This window comes from Thalassophryne amazonica, chromosome 15, assembly GCF_902500255.1.
Source record: "Thalassophryne amazonica chromosome 15, fThaAma1.1, whole genome shotgun sequence".
Classification (NCBI taxonomy): Eukaryota; Metazoa; Chordata; class Actinopteri; order Batrachoidiformes; family Batrachoididae; genus Thalassophryne; species Thalassophryne amazonica.
This window is the reverse complement of record NC_047117.1, coordinates 66,362,566-66,387,162: the sequence shown is the minus strand read 5'-3', so window position 1 is coordinate 66,387,162 and position 24,597 is coordinate 66,362,566. Positions and strand designations below refer to the sequence as shown.

At 42.1% G+C, this 24,597-nt stretch overlaps 1 protein-coding gene across 1 annotated transcript in view; it reads left to right on the top strand.

Annotated features, from left to right (window-relative positions):
* The window catches only part of ldlrb (low density lipoprotein receptor b), a 49,240-nt gene extending 26,764 nt beyond the window's left edge, over positions 1 to 22,476 (top strand). The window contains exons 16-17 of the mRNA XM_034187424.1: positions 20,300 to 20,460; positions 21,561 to 22,476. Coding sequence (XP_034043315.1) covers positions 20,300 to 20,460; positions 21,561 to 21,599 — 200 coding nt within the window. The 3' untranslated portion in view covers positions 21,600 to 22,476. The remainder of the gene's footprint in view (positions 1 to 20,299; positions 20,461 to 21,560) is intronic.
* The last annotated feature ends 2,121 nt before the right edge of the window (positions 22,477 to 24,597 follow it).

The following is a 24,597-nucleotide window of genomic DNA, read 5'->3' as shown; positions in this document are numbered from 1 at the left end:
GTATATATTAATGGAAATCGCACACTGTGTTTTGATTGGTTTGTTGCTGGAGACATATTTGAATAGCCAATCATGTTCCTCCGTCTTTCCCGATACCAGCCCATGGTTTCAACATTCATGTGGGCAGAGCCAACCCAGAAACTGATCAGTCTCAATGAGAAAGGGCGTGGTTGAACATCTCGAACATTTGGCATCAGGAAGGACGATGCTGAAATATAAATAGAGAGCCCTAACAATTTAAATGCCGATATCTGACTTGGTTAACCTTGTTATTATACTGGGTTAATATCATATCCATACTGGAAATGATAAATGGATATTTCTCTGTCTTCATCTGTGATTTCACCCATTACTTTAAATCTTTGAAATACAGCAACGGAATTGCTGTATGTTACATTGGCTTGAGTGCACTTATCTAAGAATCTGAATACCTCTTTTTTTTTTCTTTTTAAATTCCATATGCTTGTAGCATTCTACCATTTTAGTCCTTATTTTCAATACAGCTGTTGTTTTGATGCTTTCCTTAGCTTGTCTTGTAAATTCAATAAAACTTGAAAACAAACAAACAAAAAACAGAGTCCTATACTGAACAATATCCATTTACAACCCCAATTCCAATGAAGTTGGAACGTTGTGTAAAATGTAAATAAAAACATAATACAATGATTTGCAAATCCTCTTCAACCTTTATTCAATTGAATACACCATGAAGACGAGATATTTAATGTTCAAACTGATAAACTTTATTGTTTTTGTGCAAATATTTGCTCATTTTGAAATGGATGCCTGCAACATGTTTCAAAAAAGCTGGGACAGTGGTATGTTTACCACTGTATTACATCATCTTTCCTTCTAACAACACTCAATCAGCATTTGGGAACTAAGGACACTCATGATTGGGTCTAAAAGGAGTATCTCCAAAAGTCTCAGCCGTTCACAAGCAAAGATGGGGTGAGGATCACCACTTTGTGAACAACTGCATGAAAAAATAGTCCAACAGTTTAAGAACAATGTTTCTCAACGTTCAGTTGCAAGGAATTTAGGGATTCCATCATCTACAGTCCATAATATAATCAGAAGATTCAGAGAATCTGGAGAACTTTCTTCACATAAGTGGCAAGGCCGAAAACCAACACTAAATGCCCGTGACCTTCAATCCCTCAGGTGGCACTGCATTAAAAACCGACATCATTGTGTAAAGGATCTTATTGTGTGGGCTCAGGAACACTTCAGAAAACTATTGTCAGTTAACACAGTTCGTTGCTACATCTATAAGTGCAAGTTAAAACTCTGCCAAAGCAAAAGCCATACATCAACAACATCCAGAAACACCGCTGCCTTCTCTGGGCCCAAGCTCATTTGAAATGGACAAAGTGGAAAAGTGTGCTGTGGTCTGATGAGTCCACATTTCAAATTGTTTTTGAAAATAATGGACCTTGTGTCCTCTGGACAAAAGAGGAAAAAGACCATCCAGATTGTTACCAGCACTAAGTTCAAAAACCAGCATCTGTGAAGGTCTGGGGGTGTGTTAGTGCCCATGGCATGGACAACTTACACATCTGTGATGGCACCATCAATGCTGAAAAGTACATCCAGGTTTTGGAGCAACACATGCTGCCATCCAAGCAACGTCTTTTTCAGGGATGTCCCTGCTTATTTCAGTAAGACAATGTCCAGCCACATTCTGCACATGTTACAACAGCGTGGCTTCATACTAAAAGAGTGTGGGTACTGGCCTGCCTGCCGTCCAGACATGTCACCCATTGAAAATGTGTGGTGCATTATGAAATGCAAAAATACAACAATGGAGACCCCGGACTGTTGAACAAATGAAGTTGAACATCAAGCAAGAATGGGAAAGAATTCCACCTACAAAGCTTCAACAATTAGTGTCCTCAGTTCCCAAATGGTTCTTGAGTGTTGTTAGAAGGAAAGGTGATGTAACACAGCAGTAAACATACCACTCTCCCAGCTTTATTGAAAAGTGTTGCAGGCATCCATTTCAAAATGAGCAAATATTTACACAAAAACAATAAAGTTTATCAGTTTGAACATTAAATATTTTGCCTTCGTGGTGTATTCAATTGAATATAGGTTGAAGAGGATTTGCAGATCATTGTATATTGTTTTTATTTACATTGTACACAACGTTCCAACTTCATTGGAATTGGGGTTGTAAATTCTGGGGCCTTGAATAAAATAAATGACTGCACAGCATGTTACTCACTTAGTCTTAAGAAGGATGTCAAAGACAGACAAGAAAAGATGTATGCATTATTTAAGTGTTTACCTGGCTAACCAAATGAAGTTCTGAAAACGTTCTAAGAATGTTTGCCAAATGTTATCAGAATGTTTCAGAGGAAAGTATTTTGTTCCCAGAACATTTGATAGTAACATTAGTACAATCGTTTTGAGAATGTTAGACCTAACATTCTGGGAATGTTTTAAAGGAAAGTTTCTTTTTGGTTCCTAGAATATTCTGGTAACATTACACAAAGTAACCTGAAGATATGTTTCATCCAAACGTTCCCACAACATTCTGGTAATGTTACTTAAAGTCATACTCTAGTCACTGAAAGAAATTTGGCTATGAAAGACGGTGAGACTAGAATTAATATATCTGTCAAATTTCCCTCAACTATAAACATGACTTGTCAATATATAAAAGTATGTGCTAACGTTCAGAAAATGTTCTAGAAAGGTTTGTGATAACCATAACCTAAATAGAACCAATTTATAATGTTACCAAAATGTTATGTGTTAAGAAGATGAAAGTGCCGCGGAGCTGCAGCCAGAAATCGTGTGCGCGTTCACCCCATGAGGAGTGGACTGTGGACATGTCCTCTCGCTGGTGAGTGGTCTGTGAGCAGGAGTTAATGGACTTTATTTAACTTGGCAAAATCTTGAGAGAACTTGGAGGTGAAAGAAAACTGCAGAGCTACAGCGGCGGTTGCTCACGCGATCCATCCGTGAGGAGTGGACATAGACATGTGCTCTCACTAGTGGTCTGTCCATGAGGAGTGGACATAGACATGTCCTCTGAACGTGGAAGCCTGGCCCGCCTCTCCTTTTTTCATGGTTTTCAAGCTTCACTGCTAGCAAAGTCCAGCGGGATGAATAAAATCTATCAATGTGGGTATGTATTGATAAAAAACCTAAAAAGGATTTTTCGCACTGGCGTAGGGTTGTGTACACTTGTGGAGGCTTGGTATACAGCATCGCAGTGTTGTGCAGATTTACATACAATAGTGGAGTGTTGTGTAGAGTTGCTTAAAAACTGTGTACTTTCTGCATCCAGTGCTCTACGTCAAAAAAATTGAACCTGTTTAATTTTTTGCATCCACCTCATGTACCTCTCAGCATACTGCTGCGTAGGGGAGCAAAAACTCAACATAGAGCTGCTTAAACTCGGTGTAAATGCTGCATTACGCAACACTATGTTGGCCCGGTGTGAAAGCGGCTCAAGACTTTATATTTACTCTGTGTGTGAATGAAACAGTCTGTTCATATGAGGACTGCAGGTTTCAGCCAATCAATGGCCAGCATTCATAGACGTATTTAGACTTATGAGTAAATTACAAGAAACACGTGCCAACAATTACAAAACTTACCTACAACTTATGTCCCGCATGTGCAGGACGTATGAGTCATATGGTGGCATTCGTTGAAAATTTTAAAATGTGTGTGTATATATATATATATATATATATATATATATATATATATATATATATATATATATATATATATATATATATATATATATATATATATAATTTTATTTTTATAGCGCCAAATCACAGCAAACAATCGCCCCAAGGCGCTTTATATTGTAAGGCAAAAGCCATACAATAATTACAGAAAAACTCCAACGATCAAAACGACCCCCTATGAGCAAGCACTTGGCGACAGTGGGAAGGAAAACTCCCTTTTAACAGGAAGAATGTTGGGAAAGTGTAGTGACACAGACCCACAACAGGGGGCGTAAATGAATGGACAATGGATGAGCCAAAAACAACAATTTACTGTTGTGAATGTGCACAACGAAATACAGACAATCACAGAATTTGTATTCAGTCAATATACAAAGGTGACGTGTGGGCAGGCTCGAGGATAGAAGACATCTGTCCAGAGAAGAGCCGGGTCCCACACAATTTCCACTGCCAACGGGTCTGAAGCACAACAGAGCCGCCAAGTCCTGAGTCCCCAGGTGGCCACCGTCTCCAGCTGTCAGACCTGGTACTGCTGGCAGGAGGCATAAACAGTTAATGGTGGGTGTGTGTGTACACACCCAGTAAACAGTCAGCAAAAAACGACCTCTCCTTTGTTAAGTGGGAAAAACACCTCCACCTTTAACACAAGTTCACAGTTATGCAGAGTCAGTCTCCTACTTTATTGCAGTTTGGGATGAGAAGTGAAATCCGTTCACTTCTCCACCATCCACGAACCCGGCAGAAAGTAACGAGCGAACACCTGCAAACAGATCAAAAATGCAAGAGAGTAATAAAGTGCGTTCGGCACGAACACGGCTGAGAATTTACCTATATGGTAGACGATATCTCGGCAGCGAGGTGAAGATGCTGCCCAGTTTTTATGGTGATGGTGGTTAGTGGTGAAGATGAGTGACAGCTGGTGTTGATGATGATGAGTGACAGCTGTCACTCCCGGTTACTCCTGCGAGGCGGTTGCGCCCTCTCGTGCCTGAAGCATGCACTTCAGGCAGGGCGCCCTCTGGTGGTGGGCCAACAATACCTCCTCTTCAGCGGCCACACAACAGGACCCCCCCCCCTCAACGGGCGCCTCCTGGCGCCCGACCAGGCTTGTCGGGATGTCGAGCATAGAAGTCAGCCAGGAGGGCCGGGTCCAGGATGAAGCTCCTCTTCACCCAGGAGCATTCTTCAGGTCCATACCCCTCCCAGTCCACCAGATACTGGAATCCCCGGCCATTTCGACGGACATCCAGGAGCCTACGGACTGTCCATGCTGGCTCCCCGTCGATGATCCGGGCAGGAGGCGGCGCCAGTCCGGGGGTGCAGAGTGGCGAAGTGCGGTAGGGTTTGATGCGTGAGACATGGAAGACAGGATGAATCCGCAGTGAAGGTGGTAGCTTCAGCTTCACTCATTCATTGTGTTATGTTTCGGACGCGGGCGGAGAACCGACCCAGCGTTTGAAGGAGCCAGCATAAAATAAGCAGAGCACGGTTCAAAAGATAACAGAATTTAATAAACATAACAGTGAGTGATATTTAACAACTAAACAGTCCGCGGTCTGGTGAGGTGAAAACACAGCGCGCTCTCAGCAGCGCAAACGATCCGGAGCCACAGCAGTTCGGACCCAGGGACCCCGCCGACACCCCCCAGGTGGCCACGACAAACCGAGTCTGTGAAGAAAGAAAACATGAGGTGAGTCCAACTCCACACAGAGAGACACAACTCAAAGGTGCACGCAATCAGCAAACACTTCCTGGCTTAAATCTATACATCAGCTTCTTACCCTGCAGGCACGGAACAACTCAGTTCAAATCTCCACTGCAGCAGAAGCTGATTAGACAATTAGCATAACGTGACAGCTCACTAACACAAGGTGTGAGGGACACCAAATCCACTGTCATTACTTCATAAAAGTCATCAAAACCTAATTACCTCAGGAAGTGTGCTGAAGAGCGTGAGACCTCACCCAATCCTCCTTCACAGACTGTGGCGTCAAACCTGGAGCGGTCTCTGCGTCCGTGATGGTGAGATTGTTCTCCTGACATCGATCTCACACGTCTGCTCACAAGGTCGAGTCTCTGGCAACCACACACTGTGCATTCAAGGTTTAAATGCAGCAATCTCTGATTATGAAAAAATACACCACAGCTGTGAGTCCTGATGACCTGCACGTGATAACAAGCCTCAGGTGTTCAGGGTGAGGTCAGCCACTCAGTCCTGAATGCATACCACCTGGTGGGAGAAACAGAAAACAAAAACCAAGCCAGCCAAACACCCCAGCCCACAACAGTTTGTGTTTAATCATCCATGGGAAGCCCAAAATTATGCGGGAGGTAGAAGGAGTTACATAAAACTCAATCTCCTCCCGATGATTCCCAGACACCACCAGAGTTACTGGTTGTGTCTTGTGTGTGATTAAAGGAAGAAGGGTGCCATCTAGTGCCCGCACCTTCAATGGAGAAGGGAGCGCCACTAGAGGGAGCCCTACTTCCCTTGCCCATCTGCTGTCCAGCAGATTCCCTTCTGACCCCGTGTCCACCAGTGCTGGGGCTTGAAGGGTTAGATCCCCACTCAGGATCGTAACTAGGAGACGTGCAGATATGCGTGTGTGTCCCACGTGAATTTCTTGGCCCACCCTCAGCCCAGTTTCTAAGGGCAAGCATTGGTGTTTAACCGCTTGGGGCAGTCTCTCTGCAGATGCTCACTCGAACCGCAGAAAAAACACTCCCCGTGGGCCAGTCTCCTCTGTCTATTGGAAGCTCTCAATTTAGCTCTGCTCGTGTCCATAGCTTCGTCAGCAGGGGGAGCTGTAACCACACGGAGCGCAGAGGCTGTGGAGCGTGGGGAGGGTAAACCTTTTCGGTCCCGGAAGGGAGAGGGACGGCGCGTGCCCGGCCACGTCCTTCGTCTTGCTCTCGACGACGTTCCTCTAACCAATTGTCTAATCGTAAAACCAGGTCGATAAGCCCGTCTAAATCCCGCGGCTCGTCCTTAGCCACCAGGTGCTCCTTTAGGACCGACGACAGTCCGTTTACGAAGGCGGCGCGGAGTGCAGCAGCATTCCAGCCGGACCTCGCAGCCGTGATGCGGAAGTCGACTGCATACTCGGCTGCACTCCGACGCCCCTGTCTCATAGACAGCAGCACCGTTGAAGCGGTCTCGCCTCTATTTGGATGGTCAAAAACCTGTTTGAACTCCCTCACAAACCCAGTATATGTCATTTGGAGCCGTGAATTCTGCTCCCAGAGCGCCGTGGCCCAGGTGCGTGACTCACCTCGAGGCAAATTAATCACATAATCCACCCGGCTGGAGTCCCATGCGTACATAACGGGACGCTGTGCAAAGATGAGCGAACACTGCATCAAGAAGTCTGCGCACGTCTCCACACAGCCTCCGTACAGCTCCGGGGGACTTATGTATGCTTCAGGGGATGATGGGGGGGTTCGTTGAACGACCATTGGACAGCAGGAGGAGGAGCTGCAGCCGCGCCCTGTGTGCACGCTTCCATCCGTGCGGTGAGAGCCTCCATCCTACGATTGAGTATGACGTTCTGCTCGGTCATTAAATCCAACCGAGCAGTGAAGCTGGTGAGGATCTTCTGCAACTCACCTACCATGTCTCCTGCTGGCACCTGTGCACCCTGCTCTTCCATTGGTTGTTCAACCGATGGTTGACGCCCCTTGGAATCCATGACGTTGGCCGAGATATCCTGTTGGGAAAGTGTAGTGACACGGACCCACAACAGGGGGCGTAAATGAATGGACAATGGATGAGCCAAAAACAACAATTTACTGTTGTGAATGTGCACAACAAAATACAGACAATCACAGAATTTGTATTCAGTCAGTATACAAAGGTGACGTGTGGGCAGGATCGAGGATAGAAGACGTCTGTCCAGAGAAGAGCCGGGTCCCACACGATTTCCACTGCCAACAGGTCTGAAGCACACCGGAGCCGCCAAGTCCTGAGTCCCCAGGTGGCCACCGTCTCCAGCTGTCAGACCTGGTACTGCTGGCAGGAGGCAGAAACAGTTAATGGTGGGTGTGTGTGTACACACCCAGTAAACAGTCACCAAAAAACGACCTCTCCTTTGTTAAGTGGGAAAAACACCTCCACCTTTAACACAAGTTCACAGTTATGCAGAGTCAGTCTCCTACTTTATTGCAGTTCGGGGTGAGAAGTGAAATCCGTTCACTTCTCCACCATCCACGAACCCAGCAGAAAGTAGCGAGCGAACACCTGCAAACAGATCAGAAATGCGAGAGAGTAACAATGTGCGTTCGGCACGAACACGGCTGAGAATTTACCTATATGGTAGACGATATCTCGGCAGCGAGGTGGAGATGCTGCCCGGTTTTTATGGTGATGGTGGTTAGTGGTGAAGATGAGTGACAGCTGGTGTTGATGATGATGAGTGGCAGCTGTCACTCCCGGTTACTCCTGCGAGGCGGTTGCGCCCTCTCGTACCTGAAGCCCGCACTTCAGGCAGGGCGCCCTCTGGTGGTGGGCCAGCAGTACCTCCTCTTCAGGGGCCACACAACAAAGAAACCTCCAGCAGAACCAGGCTCAGGGAGGGGCAGTCTTCTGCTGGGACTGGTTGGGGCTGAGGGGAGAGAATCAGGAAAAAGACGCTGTGGAAGAGAGCAGAGATCAATCACCAATGATTAAAAGCAGAGTGGTGCATACAGAGCAAAAGAGGTGAATCAAAAGAAACACTGGGTGCATCATGGGAAACCCCCCAGCAGTCTACGTCTATAGCAGCATAACTAAGGGATGGTTCAGGGTCACCTGATCCAGCCCTAACTATAAACTTTTTCAAAAAGGAAAGTTTTAAGCTTAATCTTAAAAGTAGAGAGGGTGTCTGTCTCCCTAATCCGAATTGGGAGCTGATTCCACAGGAGAGGAGCCTGAAAGCTGAAGGCTCTGCCTCCCATTCTACTCTTACAAACCCGAGGAACTACAAGTAAGCCTGCAGTCTGAGAGCGAAGCACTCTATTGGGGTGATATGGTACTATGAGGTCCCTAAGATACGATGGGAGCTGATTATTCAAAACCTTATAAGTAAGAAGAAGAATTTTAAATTCTATTCTGGAATTAGCAGGGAGCCAATGAAGAGAAGCTAATATGGGTGAAATATGCTCTCTCCTTCTAGTCCCTGTCACTACTCTAGCTGCAGCATTTTGAATTAACTGAAGGCTTTTCAGGGAACTTTTAGGACAACCTGATAATAATGAATTACAATCAAGGTAGTAACTTTGATTTTGATATTGGTGGGGACACAAAAGTGCTCCAAGACAAAGATTTTTTTTTTTTTTTGCATTACCAATCATGTCATGCAGATGTTATAGGTTAACGAGCCATCCCAATGGTTAGGGAGTTGTTCTTTCAATCACAGGGTTGCAGGCTCAAATCCCAACCTTACCTCTCTTTACACCTCCATCCATGACTGGAGTGACCTTGAGCAAAGCAACTAACCCAACATTGCTCCAGCTATACATTTAAATTGAATTAATCGAGGATGGATATTTAACACGAAGTACTGCAATGACCCTATCTGCTAGTGTTGTGACGTTTGTGAATGAATCGATTCCCGTTTGTCTGTCTGTTATTGTGTCCACCCGCGCAGTCTTTTAATAAGTTCCCTGCAACTGTGCAGTAGCCTAGCTGAGGGGGGCTTCGAGCAGTGGCATACATTTAACCCTTTATGTGCCATAATAATGGAGGACAGCGGTTTTATTGGTTGTGATTACACAGTAGGGGGCTGAATATTGGTAGGGACGTGACCCTAGCATCCCTACCCAAAATGACACCCTAAGAATCCAAGAATTCTCACAGTATTACTGGAGGTCAGGGTAATGCCATCCAGAGTAAGGATTTGGTTAGACACCATGTTTCTAAGATTTGTGGGGCCAAGTACAATAACTTCAGTTTTATCTGAATTTAAAAGCAGGAAATTAGAGGTCATCCAAGTCTTTATGTTTGAAAGACATTCCTACAGTTTAACTAATTGGTGTGTGTCCTCTGGCTTCATGGATAGATAAAGCTGGGTATCATCTGCGTAACAATGAAAATTTAAGCAATGCTTTCTAATAGTACTGCCTAAGGGAAGCATGTATAATGTGAATAAAATCGGTCCTAGCACAGAACCTTGTGGAACTCCATAATTAACCTTAGTCCGTGAAGACTCCCCATTTACATGAACAAATTGTAATCTATTAGTGTAATGTGTCGGATGCAGGCGGAGAACCGACCCAGCGTTTGACAGGACCCAGCATAAAAGAAGCAGAGCATGGTTCAAAGGGAAACAAATTTTAATTAACATAGTGTATTAAGTGATAATAACCCAAAAGTCAACAGTCTGGCGAGGTGAAAAAATGGCGCGCTTCCAGCAGCGCAAAAGGACCGGAGCCACAGCAATTCTGGACCCAAGGACCCTGCCGACACCCCCCAGGTAGCCGCGACAAACCGAGTCTGTGAAAGAAGAAACCGTAAGGTGAGTCCAACACTCTCCACACAGAGAGACAACTCAAAGGTGCACACAATCAGCAAAACACTTCCTGGCCTAAATGTAAAATCAGCTTCTCTCCCCGCAAGCACGGAACAACTCAGTTCAAACTCCACTGCAGTAGAAGCCGATTTAGACGATTAGCATAGCATAACAGCTCAATATAACAAGGTGTGAGGGACACCAAATTTACTGACTTCATGAAAGTCACAAAAACCAAAATACCTCAGGAAGTGTGCTGAAGAGCGTGAGACCTCACCCAATCCTCTTTCACAGACCGTGGCGTCAAACCTGGAGTGGTCTCTGAGTCCGTAGTAGTGAGATTGTTCTCCCAACGTCGATCTCACACGTCTGTTCACAAAGTCGAGTCTCTGGCAAATACACACTGTGTATTCCAGGTTTAAATGCAACATGCCCTGATCAAGACAGATGCACCACAGCTGTGAGTCCTGATGAACTGCACATGATAACAAGCCTCAGGTGATCAGGGTGAGGTCCTCAAACTCAGCCCCACGTCAGCCACTCAGTCCTGAACGCATACCACCTGGTGGGAGAAACAGAAAACAAAAACAAAGCCAGCCAAACACCCCAGCCCACAACAATTAGATAAATATGATTCAAACCACTGCAGCGCAGTGCCTTTAATACCTATGGCATGCTCTAATCTCTGTAATCAAATTTTATGGTCAACAGTATCAAAAGCTGCACTGAGGTCTAACAGGACGAGCACAGAGATGAGTCCACTGTCTGAGGCCATAAGAAGATAATTTGTAACCTTCACTAATGCTGTTTCTGTACTATGATGAATTCTGAAACCTGACTGAAACTCTTCAAATAGACCATTCCTCTGCAGATGATCAGTTAGCTGTTTTACAACTACCCTTTCAAGAATTTTTGAGAGAAAAGGAAGGTTGGAGATTGGCCTATAATTAGCTAAGATAGCTGGGTCAAGTGATGGCTTTTTAGGTAATGGTTTAATTACTGCCACCTTAAAAGCCTGTGGTACATAGCCAACTAATAAAGATAGATTGATCATATTTAAGATCAAAGCATTAATTAACGGTAGGGCTTCCTTGAGCAGCCTGGTAGGAATGGGGTCTAATAGACATGATGATGGTTTGGAGGAAGTGACTAATGAAAGTAACTCAGACAGAACAATCAGAGAGAAAGAGTCTAACCAAATACCAGCATTACTGAAAGCAGCCAAAGATAACGATATGTCTTTGGGATGGTTATGAGTAATTTTTTCTCTAATAGTTAAAATTTTATTAGCAAAGAAAGTCATGAAGTCATTACTAGTTAAAGTTAAAGGAATACTCGGCTCAATAGAGTTCTGACTCTTTGTCAGCCTGGCTACAGTGCTGAAAAGAAACCTGGGGTTGTTCTTATTTTCTTCAATTAGTGATGAATAGTAAGATGTCCTAGCTTTACGGAGGGCTTTTTTTATAGAGCAGCAGACTCTTTTTCCAGGCTAAATGAAGATCTTCTAAATTAGTGAGACGCCACTTCCTCTCCAGCTTACGGGTTATCTGCTTTAAGCTGCAAGTTTGTGGGTTATACCACGGAGTCAGGCACTTCTGATTTAAGGTTCTCTTTTTCAGAGGAGCTACAGCATCCAAAGTTGTGCTCAATGAGGATGTAAAGCTATTGACAAGATAATCTATCTCATTCACAGAGTTTAGGTAGCTATTCTGCACTGTGTTGGTATATGGCATTGAAGAACATAACAAAGAAGGAATCATATCCTTAAACCTAGTTACAGCGCTTTCAGAAAGACTTCTACTGTAATGAAACTTATTCCCCACTGCTGGGTAGTCTATTAAAGTAAATGTAAAAATTATTAAGAAATGATCAGACAAAAAGGGGTTTTCAGGGAATACTGTTAAGTCTTCAGTTTCTATGCCATATGTCAGAACAATATCTAAAGTGTGGCTAAGGTGGTGGGTGGGCTCATTTACATTTTGAGCGAAGCCAACTGAGTCTAATAATAGATTAAATGTAGTGTTGAGGCTGTCATTCTCAGCATCTATGTGGATGTTAAAATCGCCCACTATAATTATCTTATCTGAGCTAAGCACTAAGTCAGACAAAAGGTCTGAAAAATCACAAAGAAACTCACAGTAACGACCAGGTGGACGATACATAATAACAAATAAAACTGGTTTTTGAGACTTCCAATTTGGATGGACAAGACTAAGAGTCAAGCTTTCAAATGAATTAAAGCTCTGTCTGGGTCTTTGATTAATTAATAAGCTGGAGTGGAAGATTGCTGCTAATCCTCCTCCTCGACCCGTGCTTCGAGGATTCTGACACTTAGTGTGACTCGGGGGTGTTGACTCATTTAAACTAACATAATCATCCTGCTGTAACCAGGTTTCTGTAAGGCAGAATAAATCAATATGTTGATCAATTATTATATCATTTACTAACAGGGACTTAGAAGAGAGAGACCTAATGTTTAATAGACCACATTTAACTGTTTTAGTCTGTGGTGCAGTTGAAGGTGCTATATTATTTTTTCTTTTTGAGTTTTTATGCTTAAATAGATTTTTGCTGGTTATCGGAGGTCTGGGAGCAGGCACTGTCTCTACGGGGATGGGGTATTGGGGGGATGGCAGGGGGAGAGAAGCTGCAGAGAGGTGTGTAAGACTACAACTCTGCTTCCTGGTCCCAACCCTGGGTAGTCACGATTTTGAGGGTTTTATAAAATTGGCCAGATTTCTAGAGATGAGAGCTGCTCCATCCAAAGTGGGATGGATGCCGTCTCTCCTAACAAGACCAGGTTTTCCCCAGAAGCCCCCAGAACACTAATAATTCCCCAGAAATATTAGTGTTGAAAGCTACGCGGATCTGTGCTGTTCAAGCTGCTGAGCTGAGGCGTCCTGCAGCAGCTGTTCAATGCAGCGCAGCTCCTAAAACCATTACATTTATATATATTATATTTTTACACAATTATCCTTTATTGACCAAGTTTCATTCATGAAGTCAGTGGTGTGGGTACACATCTCTAAGTGTGGGTGTGACTGTGAGCGGCACAGCACGGGTCATTATAATCTCATTATTTTAAGGTGCAAATTAAAAAAAAAATCCCCAGTCTTGTCGAACAATTTTAATCGCTAACGACAAGTATTTTAACTAGACATTGGTCTAGCAGTGGAAAATATCAACTAGACATAAGTGAAGAGTTAATGGTCCATGTCATCGGGCGACACAGGTACGGCAGGAAACATCAGCTGTTTATCATCCAAATATCACAGGCAAAGTGACAAGAATAACTAAAACCACTTACTTATGGAAGGAAATATTGTCTCCCTTGTTCCTTCGTTTGTGGTTTTGCCAACATGCGCAGCTTTCCGGCATATTCCACATGTTTCTTGAACTTCTATGTGTGCAAAGCACTAACTTGCCCGGAATTAAAATGGCAACCACGCCTCCTTACTGACAGTATTTACTTAATGGTTTTCATTATGCTGCTGTTCTTATTTTGAAAGTTCAATAAGTGGACTGATATGTTAAATCAGTCCCCTCAGCCCCAACCAGTCCCAGCAGAAGACTGCCCCTCCCTGAGCCTGGTTCTGCTGGTGGTTTCTTCCTGTTAAAAGGGAGTTTTCCTTCCCACTGTCACCAAGTGCTTGCTCATAGGGGGTCGTTTTGACAGTTGGGGTTTTTCTGTAATTATTGTATGGCTTTTGCCTTACAATATAAAGCGCCTTGGGGCGACTGTTTGTTGTGATTTGGCGCTATATACACTCAACAAAAATATAAATGCAACACTTTTGGTTTTGCTCCCATTTTGTATGAGATGAACTCAAAGATCTAAAACTTTTCCACATACACAATATCACCATTTCCCTCAAATATTGTTCACAAACCAGTCTAAATCTGTGATAGTGAGCACTTCTCCTTTGCTGAGATAATCCATCCCACCTCACAGGTGTGCCATATCAAGATGCTCATTAGACACCATGATTAGTGCACAGGTGTGCCTTAGACTGCCCACAGTCAGCCAGTTTCTTTTGTCTGTATTAGCATATTTGATATTGGAGTAATCCAGAAGTAATTGAAAGTAATCAAATTACATTACTTTAATATTATGATACATGGATTACGTTACTGACTACATTTTTCAACAGGTAGTCACTAGTAACTGTATCGGAATACATTTTAAAGTAACCCTTCCAACCCTATATATATATATATATATATATATATATATATATATATATATATATATATATATATATATATATATATATATATAATTTGCTTTTAATGTTAGTTTCATAAGTACATTAAAATTAAACTAAATGATGTGAATGTGTGTTTGAAGATGTACCTCTCCTGTTCAAATTCACGGAAATATATTAACCAATGTATGCTCTTACTCCTGTTTGGGAAACCCCCAGTATTATCTTCAAACATTGAAATCTTCTTCTTGTATTAAACAAAGTGTAAAAGCTATGTTTTCATACAGTCTGGTGTCCTTTGTGGCCTTCATTTGTAATATCCTTCCTGTGTGTAATATTCAGTTAAATATTAACAGTTTTTGAGTTGACACAAGGTGGAGATAATAAGTATTGCACAGATGGCTTACATGTAGGTCAGAGTAAATTGATGATATATGTGATATAATCTGAGTGTGTAGTTTAATTGCGAGTCTGTGGTGTTTGACTGATGTGTATTTTCTACATTCACAGGGGAAAGAGCAGCATGTGAGCCTGAGCGGTTTTTGTGTGGAAATGGGAGATGTATCACCAGGAGGTGGATATGTGATGGGCATAATGACTGCAATGATGGAACTGATGAGCTGCCTGCATCTTGTGGTATATTATTTTATCACAAAGACTATGAGCTGTACATTAAATTAAAAGATAAACATATGTGAACACAAGTAAACATTAACTTAGGGGTGTATCAAGGGGTTGGATTCTCATGTGGGTTGCAAGAAGGGCTGGGTTTACATTCCAGACAAGCCCCCAACTGTGGCTCAGTTGGTGTTATTTGCTCACCAAAAGATCTGTTGGTTTTAGTTGTAAAGTTAATCTTTTTACAAATTGACCTATGAAATGTTAGAAAACTTTGTCAAGAAAAAGGAAAAATGAGCAAATATTAAAATGAAGGGACATTTTTTTCTAAATACTGTAAGTTATTCCCTTATCATTATTGACTGGCCCAGTGAAAACAGCTGCTAAAGAATGCTAAAGTATGAGTTGTCAACATGTTTAGCTTTACAGTAAATGCATCGTACAGTATATTCACAGGCTCTGCTTTGCTGCATTATTTTTTCTGTAAATACAGCATCAAATCATAGGAGTCTTGCTTTGTGTTTCTCTCCTCAGTGTCTAAGATCTGTCTGGCATCAGAATTCAGCTGTGGTGCTCCTGACTACCAGTGTGTTTTAGCCAGCTGTCTCTGTGATGGCACAACAGATTGTCGTAATGGAGCTGATGAAAAAAACTGCAGTAAGATACTCAAATGGTGTTTGTTCAACTATCAATCTTGTGTTTGTTTTTTGCTACATATTTTGCAACATAGTTAAGATCACAAAAGTGTAGACACTGAATAATTGTAAGTCAGAAGTGTCTTATTTGAATTTGTTTTTCATTTTTTTAATCTTGAATTTTAAATGTCATTTTTACCTGAGGCCAAAATATGGCTATCGGGTATTGCGAAGCCTTTGTGTCCGTCTGTCCATCAGTCCCTTTGGCTGTTCTCAGCATAAGTCCAGTCCTATTACTGCCAGGTTCTTCAAATTCACAGAGAACATTCTTGGGACACAGACCTTGGACAAGTTAAAAGATGGCTAACCTTGACCTACTTTAAGAAGTGAAAAGGTCACATGCCATTTCCTATTTTTATGCTCATACGGCCGAGGGTATTTTAAGCATTGCATTATATTTATAAGATTTTAAGCATTGCATTATATTTATAAGACTATGATTAAAGTACATCACAAATCACAAATTTATTTGTGTCAAATTCTCTCCAGGTCAGTTCCGCTCATGCACGCGTCACGAGTTCCGATGCACCAGCGGCCAGTGTATATCAGCTAGCTTTGTTTGTGATGAAGACGACGACTGTCCTGACGGCTCAGATGAAGCTTTGTGTTCCAAACCTATTTGCAGTTCTAAGTATTTCCAGTGTAACAACACAAAATGTGTTCCAAGGCTGTGGCTCTGCGATGGAGACAGGGACTGTATCGATGGCTCGGATGAGTGGGCAGAGAACTGTATTGAACGCCATCCAGCGAGAAGACCAAGGCCCTGCAGCATCTATAACTTCCACTGTGGAAGTGGGGAGTGCATCCACAGCAGGCGGCGATGTGACGGGGTCTTTGACTGCCGTGATCGATCAGACGAAGTCAACTGCAGTGAGTTGTCATCCTTGAAATTTTGAAAACATTATTGTTATTCCCTTTAGAAAACTCATACTGTATGAAATAGTTATTTGTTTTAATTGACCTTGTGGAGATAAATAGGGCTGGCTTCTTGATTAGACTTTTGTTTCTCTCTCTCTCTTCCAAAGAAATTAATTTAAATCAAATTTTGTATGAAATCATCCATACCCCCCCCCCCCCCCCACAACAAGTTGGAATCTGGGTTGGAGTTAATATGGTAGAAGGGCGTTTTTTTTTTTTTAAACCTTGTATTGTGTTGGGTACCCAACTAGTTTGGGCATAAAATCAAATGTATCTTGACCAGTATGACTGGGTAAATCCATTATGCTACAAAATCTACACAGATGCAATCATTCCAAAGACCTCTGGACTTCAAGCCTCTATAAACTTGAATATATGCAGATACATCACGCAGTAAGAAATATATGGGGTAAATACTGTCCACCACACTGGGCTGAACTCCGGGTTGGGGGTGGCGGTGGTGTAAAGTCATCTAAAAGGCTGTGCTACATTTACTACCATTCACTGGAAATGCCCATTTGCCCTATTTCTATTAATGTCATGTTTTAAAATGACAGTCAAGTGTTGGCAACTCGAAAATAAAGTGTTGAAATAAAAACCCCATATTTAAGATCTTTGAAGCGATCATCTCATTGTTTATTTTTGTTTCTTTATCTGTTGATATTTAAGTTATGGAAAGGTATAGTTTTATGGAACTGATTAGTTATTTTGTATATAGCAATTGCATGTAATCCTTCAGAAGAGCATTTCAGTATGCACCAAAATGGAGACTCCCCCATTTACAAACTTTTGAATGGTATTGTACGATCATGGCAACTGAGCCCTGTTTCCACTTCTCCCCACGGCCTCCACTGAACAACCTGCTGTCAACGTTTAAGGCAGAGGACATGAAAATAAGTAATTACTCAACCATCATAATGTGTAATATGTACGTATATGTCTCGGACATGAAGGAGCGAAGCTCTTCAGCATCTCACCATGTCATTTAAGTCCTTCAGACCTTTTTTGAGTAAATGCTTCTGGGCAGCATTACCATGGATAAAAAAATGTCAGTTTCTGGGGGCTTCGATCCCCAGACCCCCAACGACAAACCTCTTAACCCCTGCCTCCCTTTCTTTATTGGCATCTCACATGCCTGGAAAGTCCTCACCATCTCATTTAGGTCCTTCACACTTTGTTTTCAATAAATGCTTCTGGGCAGCATTAGCATGGCTAAAAAAAACTTCATGTAATTTACGCTGCCTTTCACTTTAGCATTACCTGATTTAATGTCGACTCAACATTTACCATTTCCTGTTTCAGTGTCGACTGTGCACTGAATTCCCACAATATCTCTTCTATTCCCATGAGATTGCCTCTTTTTCTTTTTTCAATTTTATTTTCTTTTTTAATTGAGACAAACAAAAAGCTACACAAAAACCTTACAGAGGATATACATAGCAGCACAAAAACAACGTAATGAAAAACGGGTTAATATCCTCTGCTGTAGCTCCAGTAAGTGTTCAACATTTGACATTTCCTGTTTCACTGTGGACTCAAAATTTGGCACTTCCTGTTTCAGTATCAACTTGCCACTGAATTCCTGCAAGATCCCACGAGATCTCGTCTATTGTCAATCCAGGAAGTGTCGATCCAGGAAGTGTTCAATATTTGACATTTCCTGTTTCACTCTGGACTCAAAATTTGGCACTTCCTGTTTGTGACAGTGTACCATGAGTAAAGTTCACTCATTGGGCAACACAATTTTTCTTGCATGGAGTTTTTCAGCAAATTTTGGGTAATTTGGGGGCACTGAATCCAAACCTGGTGATAGTTTTTTCCAATCACATCATATTTTTGAGATATGAAAATCTATTTCTTGTATCAAGCATTGAAGCAAAAGCTGCAGTCTCACACCCCTCCTTGGTGCCAGGTTCGCGAACATGGTTTAAAACTACGAGGTCTGTGAGAAAAGTATCCGACCTTATTATTTTTTTTAAAAAACCATATGGATTTGAATCACGTGTGATTACATCAGCCAAGCTTGAACCCTCGTGGGCATGCGTGAGTTTTTTCACGCCTGTCGGTGACGTCATTCGCCTGTGAGCACGCCTTGTGGAAGGAGTGGTCCAGCCCCCTCGTCGGAATTCCTTTGTCTGAGAAGTTGCTGAGAGACTGGCGCTGTGCTTGATCAAAATTTTTTCAAAAACTGTGAGGCACATCCGAGTGGACACCATTTGAGAAATTCAGCTGGTTTTCGGTGAAAATTTTAACGGCTGATGAGAGATTTTGAATTGTTTCTATCGCTGTAAGGACTTCCCATGGAGCGGGACGTTGCGCAGCGCTCTGAGGCGACGTCGTCATCCTGTTTCAAGCTGAAAACCTCCAAATTTAAGCCTCTGTTGACCCAGGACGTTGGAAGCCTTAAGGACAAGTTGGAACATGCCCTGCTGTTAAACAATTTCTCAGATACTCACTCAACTGAAAGCCACCAAAAGCCGCCTGGATTTTACAAATGGTTATCAACATGGAGGTATTTTTCCTGTGGCGGGTGCGCCGCGCTGGCTGCGAGCCGACACACCAATCCGTCCGCACGTCTTTCATTAAAAAAATCTCCTTTAACAGTGGAATGTCTGGATAAACTGCTGATTCCGACCTCTTCTGAAAGTTCTCTGTTCTCTCATGATGTCCTGGGTCAACAGAGGCTTAAATTTGGAGGTTTTCAGCTTGAAACAGGATGACGACGTCGCCTCGGACCGCTGCGCGACGTCCCGCTCCGTGGGAAGTCCTTACAGCGATAGAAACAATCCAAAATCTCTCATCAGCCGTTAAAATTTTCACCGAAAACCAGCTGAATTTCTCGAATGGTGTCCACTCGGATGTGCCTCACAGTTTTTGAAAAAATTTTGATCAAGCACAGTGCCAGTCTCTCAGCAACTTCTCAGACAATGAAAATCCGACGAGGGGGCTGGACCACTCCTTCCACAAGGCGTGCTCACAGGCGAATGACGTCACCGACAGGCGTGAAAAAACTCACGCATGCGCACGAGGGTTCAAGCTTGGCTGATGTAATCACACGTGATTCAAATCCATATAGTTTTTTTTTTTAAATAAAACTGTCGGTTTCTTTTCTAATAGACCTCGTATACTTTTGAAGCTGCTTTTGTGCGTGATTAGTGGTGTCAAACTCGTGAGTGAATGAGCAGCTTTTACGTAATCCATCAATATGGAACAAGCAGATCGCAAAAAATGTGACGTGATCGAGGAAATCTGAGCTCAGATTTGGATTCATCACCCCAAAATGACCCTAAATCAGTTCTCAAAGTCCATGCAAGATTTTTTTTTTTTTTTGTCAACCACTGTAATCTTGTATTTAATTTGTTGTTTTAATGTCATGAAAATTTTGCTTTTTTTTTTTTGCCTTTTCAGATAAGAGTCTATTGGCGACCGTACCCACTGAGGCTCCACCGTCCCACCCAGTCACTCTCTACATCGTTTTGCCAATAGGTATGTTTAAATGTAAATCAATCTGGTTATGTTACGTAGAATAAAAGCAATCCGATTACAGATGGATTTAATAAACATATGGATTATTTTTGTGATTTCACATTAAAATATCAGCTGTCACCAGATGTTGTGTATGATCTCACCACACTGACATGGGTCTTCCTTCTCGGGTTCTGCAGCCATCCTGTCCCTGCTGGTTTTCGGAGCAGTGATGCTGTGGAGACACTGGCATCTAAAGAATGCCAACAGCATCCACTTTGCCAATCCTGTGTACCAGAAGACCACAGAAGATGAGGTGCACATCTGCAGAAACACCTCAGACGGCTACGTTTATCCTCAGGTATCGTCACGTGGATGAATGATGTATGTCAAGGAGGTTGGTTCGCTAGTTAGTAATAATAACTGACTGACGTAAGGTAACTATGAAAGTACTCTAATGTAGTAAAGTGATTGTGGGTAAATAGGATATCTAAGTTACTTGAGTGTAACTAATTGACTTCAAGAGACTTGGGGCCCTATTTTGACAGTCTGTTGTGCATGGTCTACAACATCCATCCTTTCATCTTCTATACCCGCTTACTCCAATCAAGGGTCGGGGGAGCTGGAGCCAATTCCAGCAGTCATAGCGTGTGAGGCGGGGTACACCCTGGACAGGACTCCAGTCTGCCACAGGGCCACATATAGACAAACAAATATCCACACACACACCTACAGTCAATTTAAAGTTTCTAAATCTCCTAACCATGTCTTTTGATGCGTGAGGAACCCAGAGGACCCAAAGGGAACCCACATGAACATGGCGGTTCTGGCCCCGACATGAGGCTTTCTGGCATTTTTGTTCTTTAAATAGCAGAAATAGATTGTGGTGGCCTTTAGACTGTTTTTTTTTCCTGGTTTATGGTGCAGTTTTCTGGTTTCAGTCATTGTGAACACTTCAGCTTTGTGCCTTAGAACTCACTTTTAGACTGACACGCCAACATGAGTGCAAGTGAATTTGTGGTTTAGTGGAAGTATAACTGTGCTGGCGTAGACACAAGCAGAAACACTTGCTCTGCTTTGTGCAAGGTGCAAGATAGGACCTTTAAAGTCACAATAATTAAGTAACTTGATCCTGATTGAGGAGCGGCTCAAAGACTACTTTTAGCTTTGAACATATCTTTGAACTTTCCTTTGATTTTGATACAGTGGATCCTGGTTCTAGGGTCAAAGTATTCAGGATGTAAGTTCAACATTAAAGATCAATGGTCACGCTCTGCCTTTGATCCATATTCCTTTGATCCTAATTACAGAATCAAAACAAGACTTTGATGAACATCGACTAGGATATGATCAGGACTGTTGGACTTCCGCAGACGTTTAGTTAGTTATCTGATGTTTTGAAGTTAATGGTTTAAAACATAGTTTTGACAGCTTTGCTCACACTGTTTTTCTTTGTTGCAGGGGCAAATCCTGAACCCGAACAACATGGACACGGTGTGACCCAAAGATGAAGAAAACACTAGTTTTATTCATAAGGATTTTTAATCTTTTTTTTTTAGGCAAAGATGAAGCAACAAAGGCCACTTTATGTACTACTGCTGCTGTAATAATAGTAATAGTAGCCATCGGGGATCGAATCACCGAGCTTTTGGTTTGAATATCTTGTGACCCTATCTGAGTCACAAGCAAATGGAAGTGGAACATTTATCCACTTGTTACTGATCATGTTCAGGGTCTCCTTGGGGTGGAGCCTTTGCCAGAAGAAGAAGTCCTACATAAAGCCTGAGGCTCATGAGTTTATTTTTCAACAAATGTATTATTTTAAGGACATTGAACTTAAGATTGTGAGCAGATTTGCACCGATATCTCAAATTAGTCAAACCAAACGTGCAGTAAACCTCTAAATCTAAGATTACACAAATAACGCCCGTCAGTCAGTGCAGCTGTTTGATTTGTCTGTATAAGTTCTGTCAGTGTTGTGTTTTTCTGTGGCTGTGTGAGTACACTGTTTGTGTGTGTTCCTACAGTTTGATGTCGAGCCATTGCACTGTTCAGCCTTTACAAAACCTGCTCTGACATCCTGTGACCTCAGTGCACAAATAGTCACACTCCCTCTGATTTCTCTTCTATGACAAATCCATTACTTATTTTTGTGTGTCAGACTTTTTTATTGTGCAGCATTTTGTTTCCACTGTGTTGCTGTGCACATGTGTGCATGAGCACAAAGTGCAGTGTTCACCGTCATACCAGAAATCTGGCATAGAAGCCTGCTGATGACATGCACAGTGCTTACGTATGGTTTAATTTAAATATTAATGTGTATATTGTGACTGTTTTATGAAATAAAGGAAAATTTGTTTACTTTTATGTTGACTGACATCCTTGGACATGTTTGAAATTTGCTTACGGCTTCCTTAAATGTTATTGGTTACGTTACCATGAACGAATTTTGTGCAGCAGTGTGAAGCTCGATCATGGTACACTGAGTCCCAAAGAGGAAGTGCCAAATTTTGAGTCTACAGTGAAGCAGGAAATGTTAAATTTTGAACACTTCCTGGATAGACAGTAGACAAGATCTCGTGGAATCTTATGGAAATTCAATGGCAAGTTCACACTGAAACAGGAAGTGCCGAATTTTGAGCCCACAGTGAAACAGGAAATGTCAAATGTATTAAACTTTGGATAGTGTTTTTTTTTTTTAATATGTATAAGTCACGGACATGATGAGCGAAGCTCTTCAGCATCTCACCATGTAATGTAGGTCCTTCAGACTTTTTTTTTTTTTTTGAGTAAATGCTTCAGTGGAGCATGAGCATGGCTAAAACCTTTCAGCTTCAGATCAAGATTAAGATCTGGACTTTTCATGACTCCCTGGATGTATTCCATCAGAAGTATATCTGTATGTGGAGAAAATAAAATATATAAAAAATATAATAAAATATAATTACTCTAAATCAACAATAATGGCAGTATTTATTTAAACTACATAAAGTATATTGTCTGAATTGCATAATAATTATGTTACCTATACAAGATAAAATAATTATTATGCAATTCAAACAATATACTTTATGTATTTTAAATACTGTCATTATTATTGATTCTGTGAGTGCATGTGTTATATTAAAGATTTCACTCACTTATGCATACTCATTTTGACTTTTCTATTTTTCTTTCTTTTAATTCATGATGTAGAGATTACTTTCCACTGTGAGATGAAAGGGCATCATTTTAGAAATTTTAATATAAAAAGCCTGAATTTTTTTGTGTGTCATAAAAAATTCAAATATGTAAAAGCTGAAGGGTGCACAAACGTTTTTCGCATCACTGTATGCATGTGTGAGAACATTCTACATGTTCTAACTGCAATTTCGCAATCCTAAAAGAAAAGATCATGTTTGAATAACATTGTTGACCTGACAATCACCGACCATCTGCTCACAAACACGATAAAACCCTCAATAATTCATGCTGGTTCCTGATAATAAAAGCAGATCTGTGACTTGAGTGAGCACTGAGGAAGCAGTAGTGAGATGTTTAAGGGAAGTAATTTAACAATAACATACGCAACCAAAAGGGAAGGTGTCAGTTTGATTAAACTCAACGGCCAAGACAATTATTCTCCAGTCAGGGTACGAAATTAGATCAATCCTGGCAATTGATTTCTGTCTGCATACACACGTGACTCACAGTGTACGGGCAGGATCTTCAAGATATTTCATAGAAAAGTGAAAAGTGTTTGTGAGAGTGTGCACATATGATGTGCTGGAGTCACTCAGGCTTGGTGCCAGGAACTGCACCAGTGAGCTTACTTGGGACCTGATGGAATGTTGTCCATCAAGAACTGGGATCCACATTCCACAGCAAAAGATGTCACACCCACAGATTAAACTCTACAATGGACAATTATTATCGCTACGTCTTTAGTGTCCAACTTTACGTCAAGAATTGTCCTTAGTTTGATTTTGCACTTGACAAATGGATGAAAATGTGACATTTTTTCATGTTGCACACAGAAGTGTACATCTTGTTTCTAATCATTAAGAGCCTCGTTGTTGACACTGTAGTTCTTTAGAGAGCAAACTGTCCCCGGGGCCATCGTGTACTAATGCTCTAAATACCTGAGGCTCAGGTGACAAATGACACCTGTCCTCTGTTATTCTGTTGGCATTTTTCCTCATCACCTCACTATTTGCATATGTCCAGCTGTCCTCGCCATTGGCCAGCTAACAACCAGTGGGCGGAGCTCTGTCTCACGCCACTGAATCGTAAGCAATGGGGCGTGTCTTCCAAAATTGACTGTGGAAGTGGGAGGGGTGGATGTGAGTATTGTGCTGCCAGGTTACCAAAAAGGGCACCGACTGTACCGATGACAACAACAACAACAGCAACCTGCTTCATCTGAGCGACATCCAAACTCAAAATGAAAATTATACTGCGCCGTCTGCAGGAGGATAATCTGTTAAATGTATTACGCGTACTGACAATCTCCTATTTA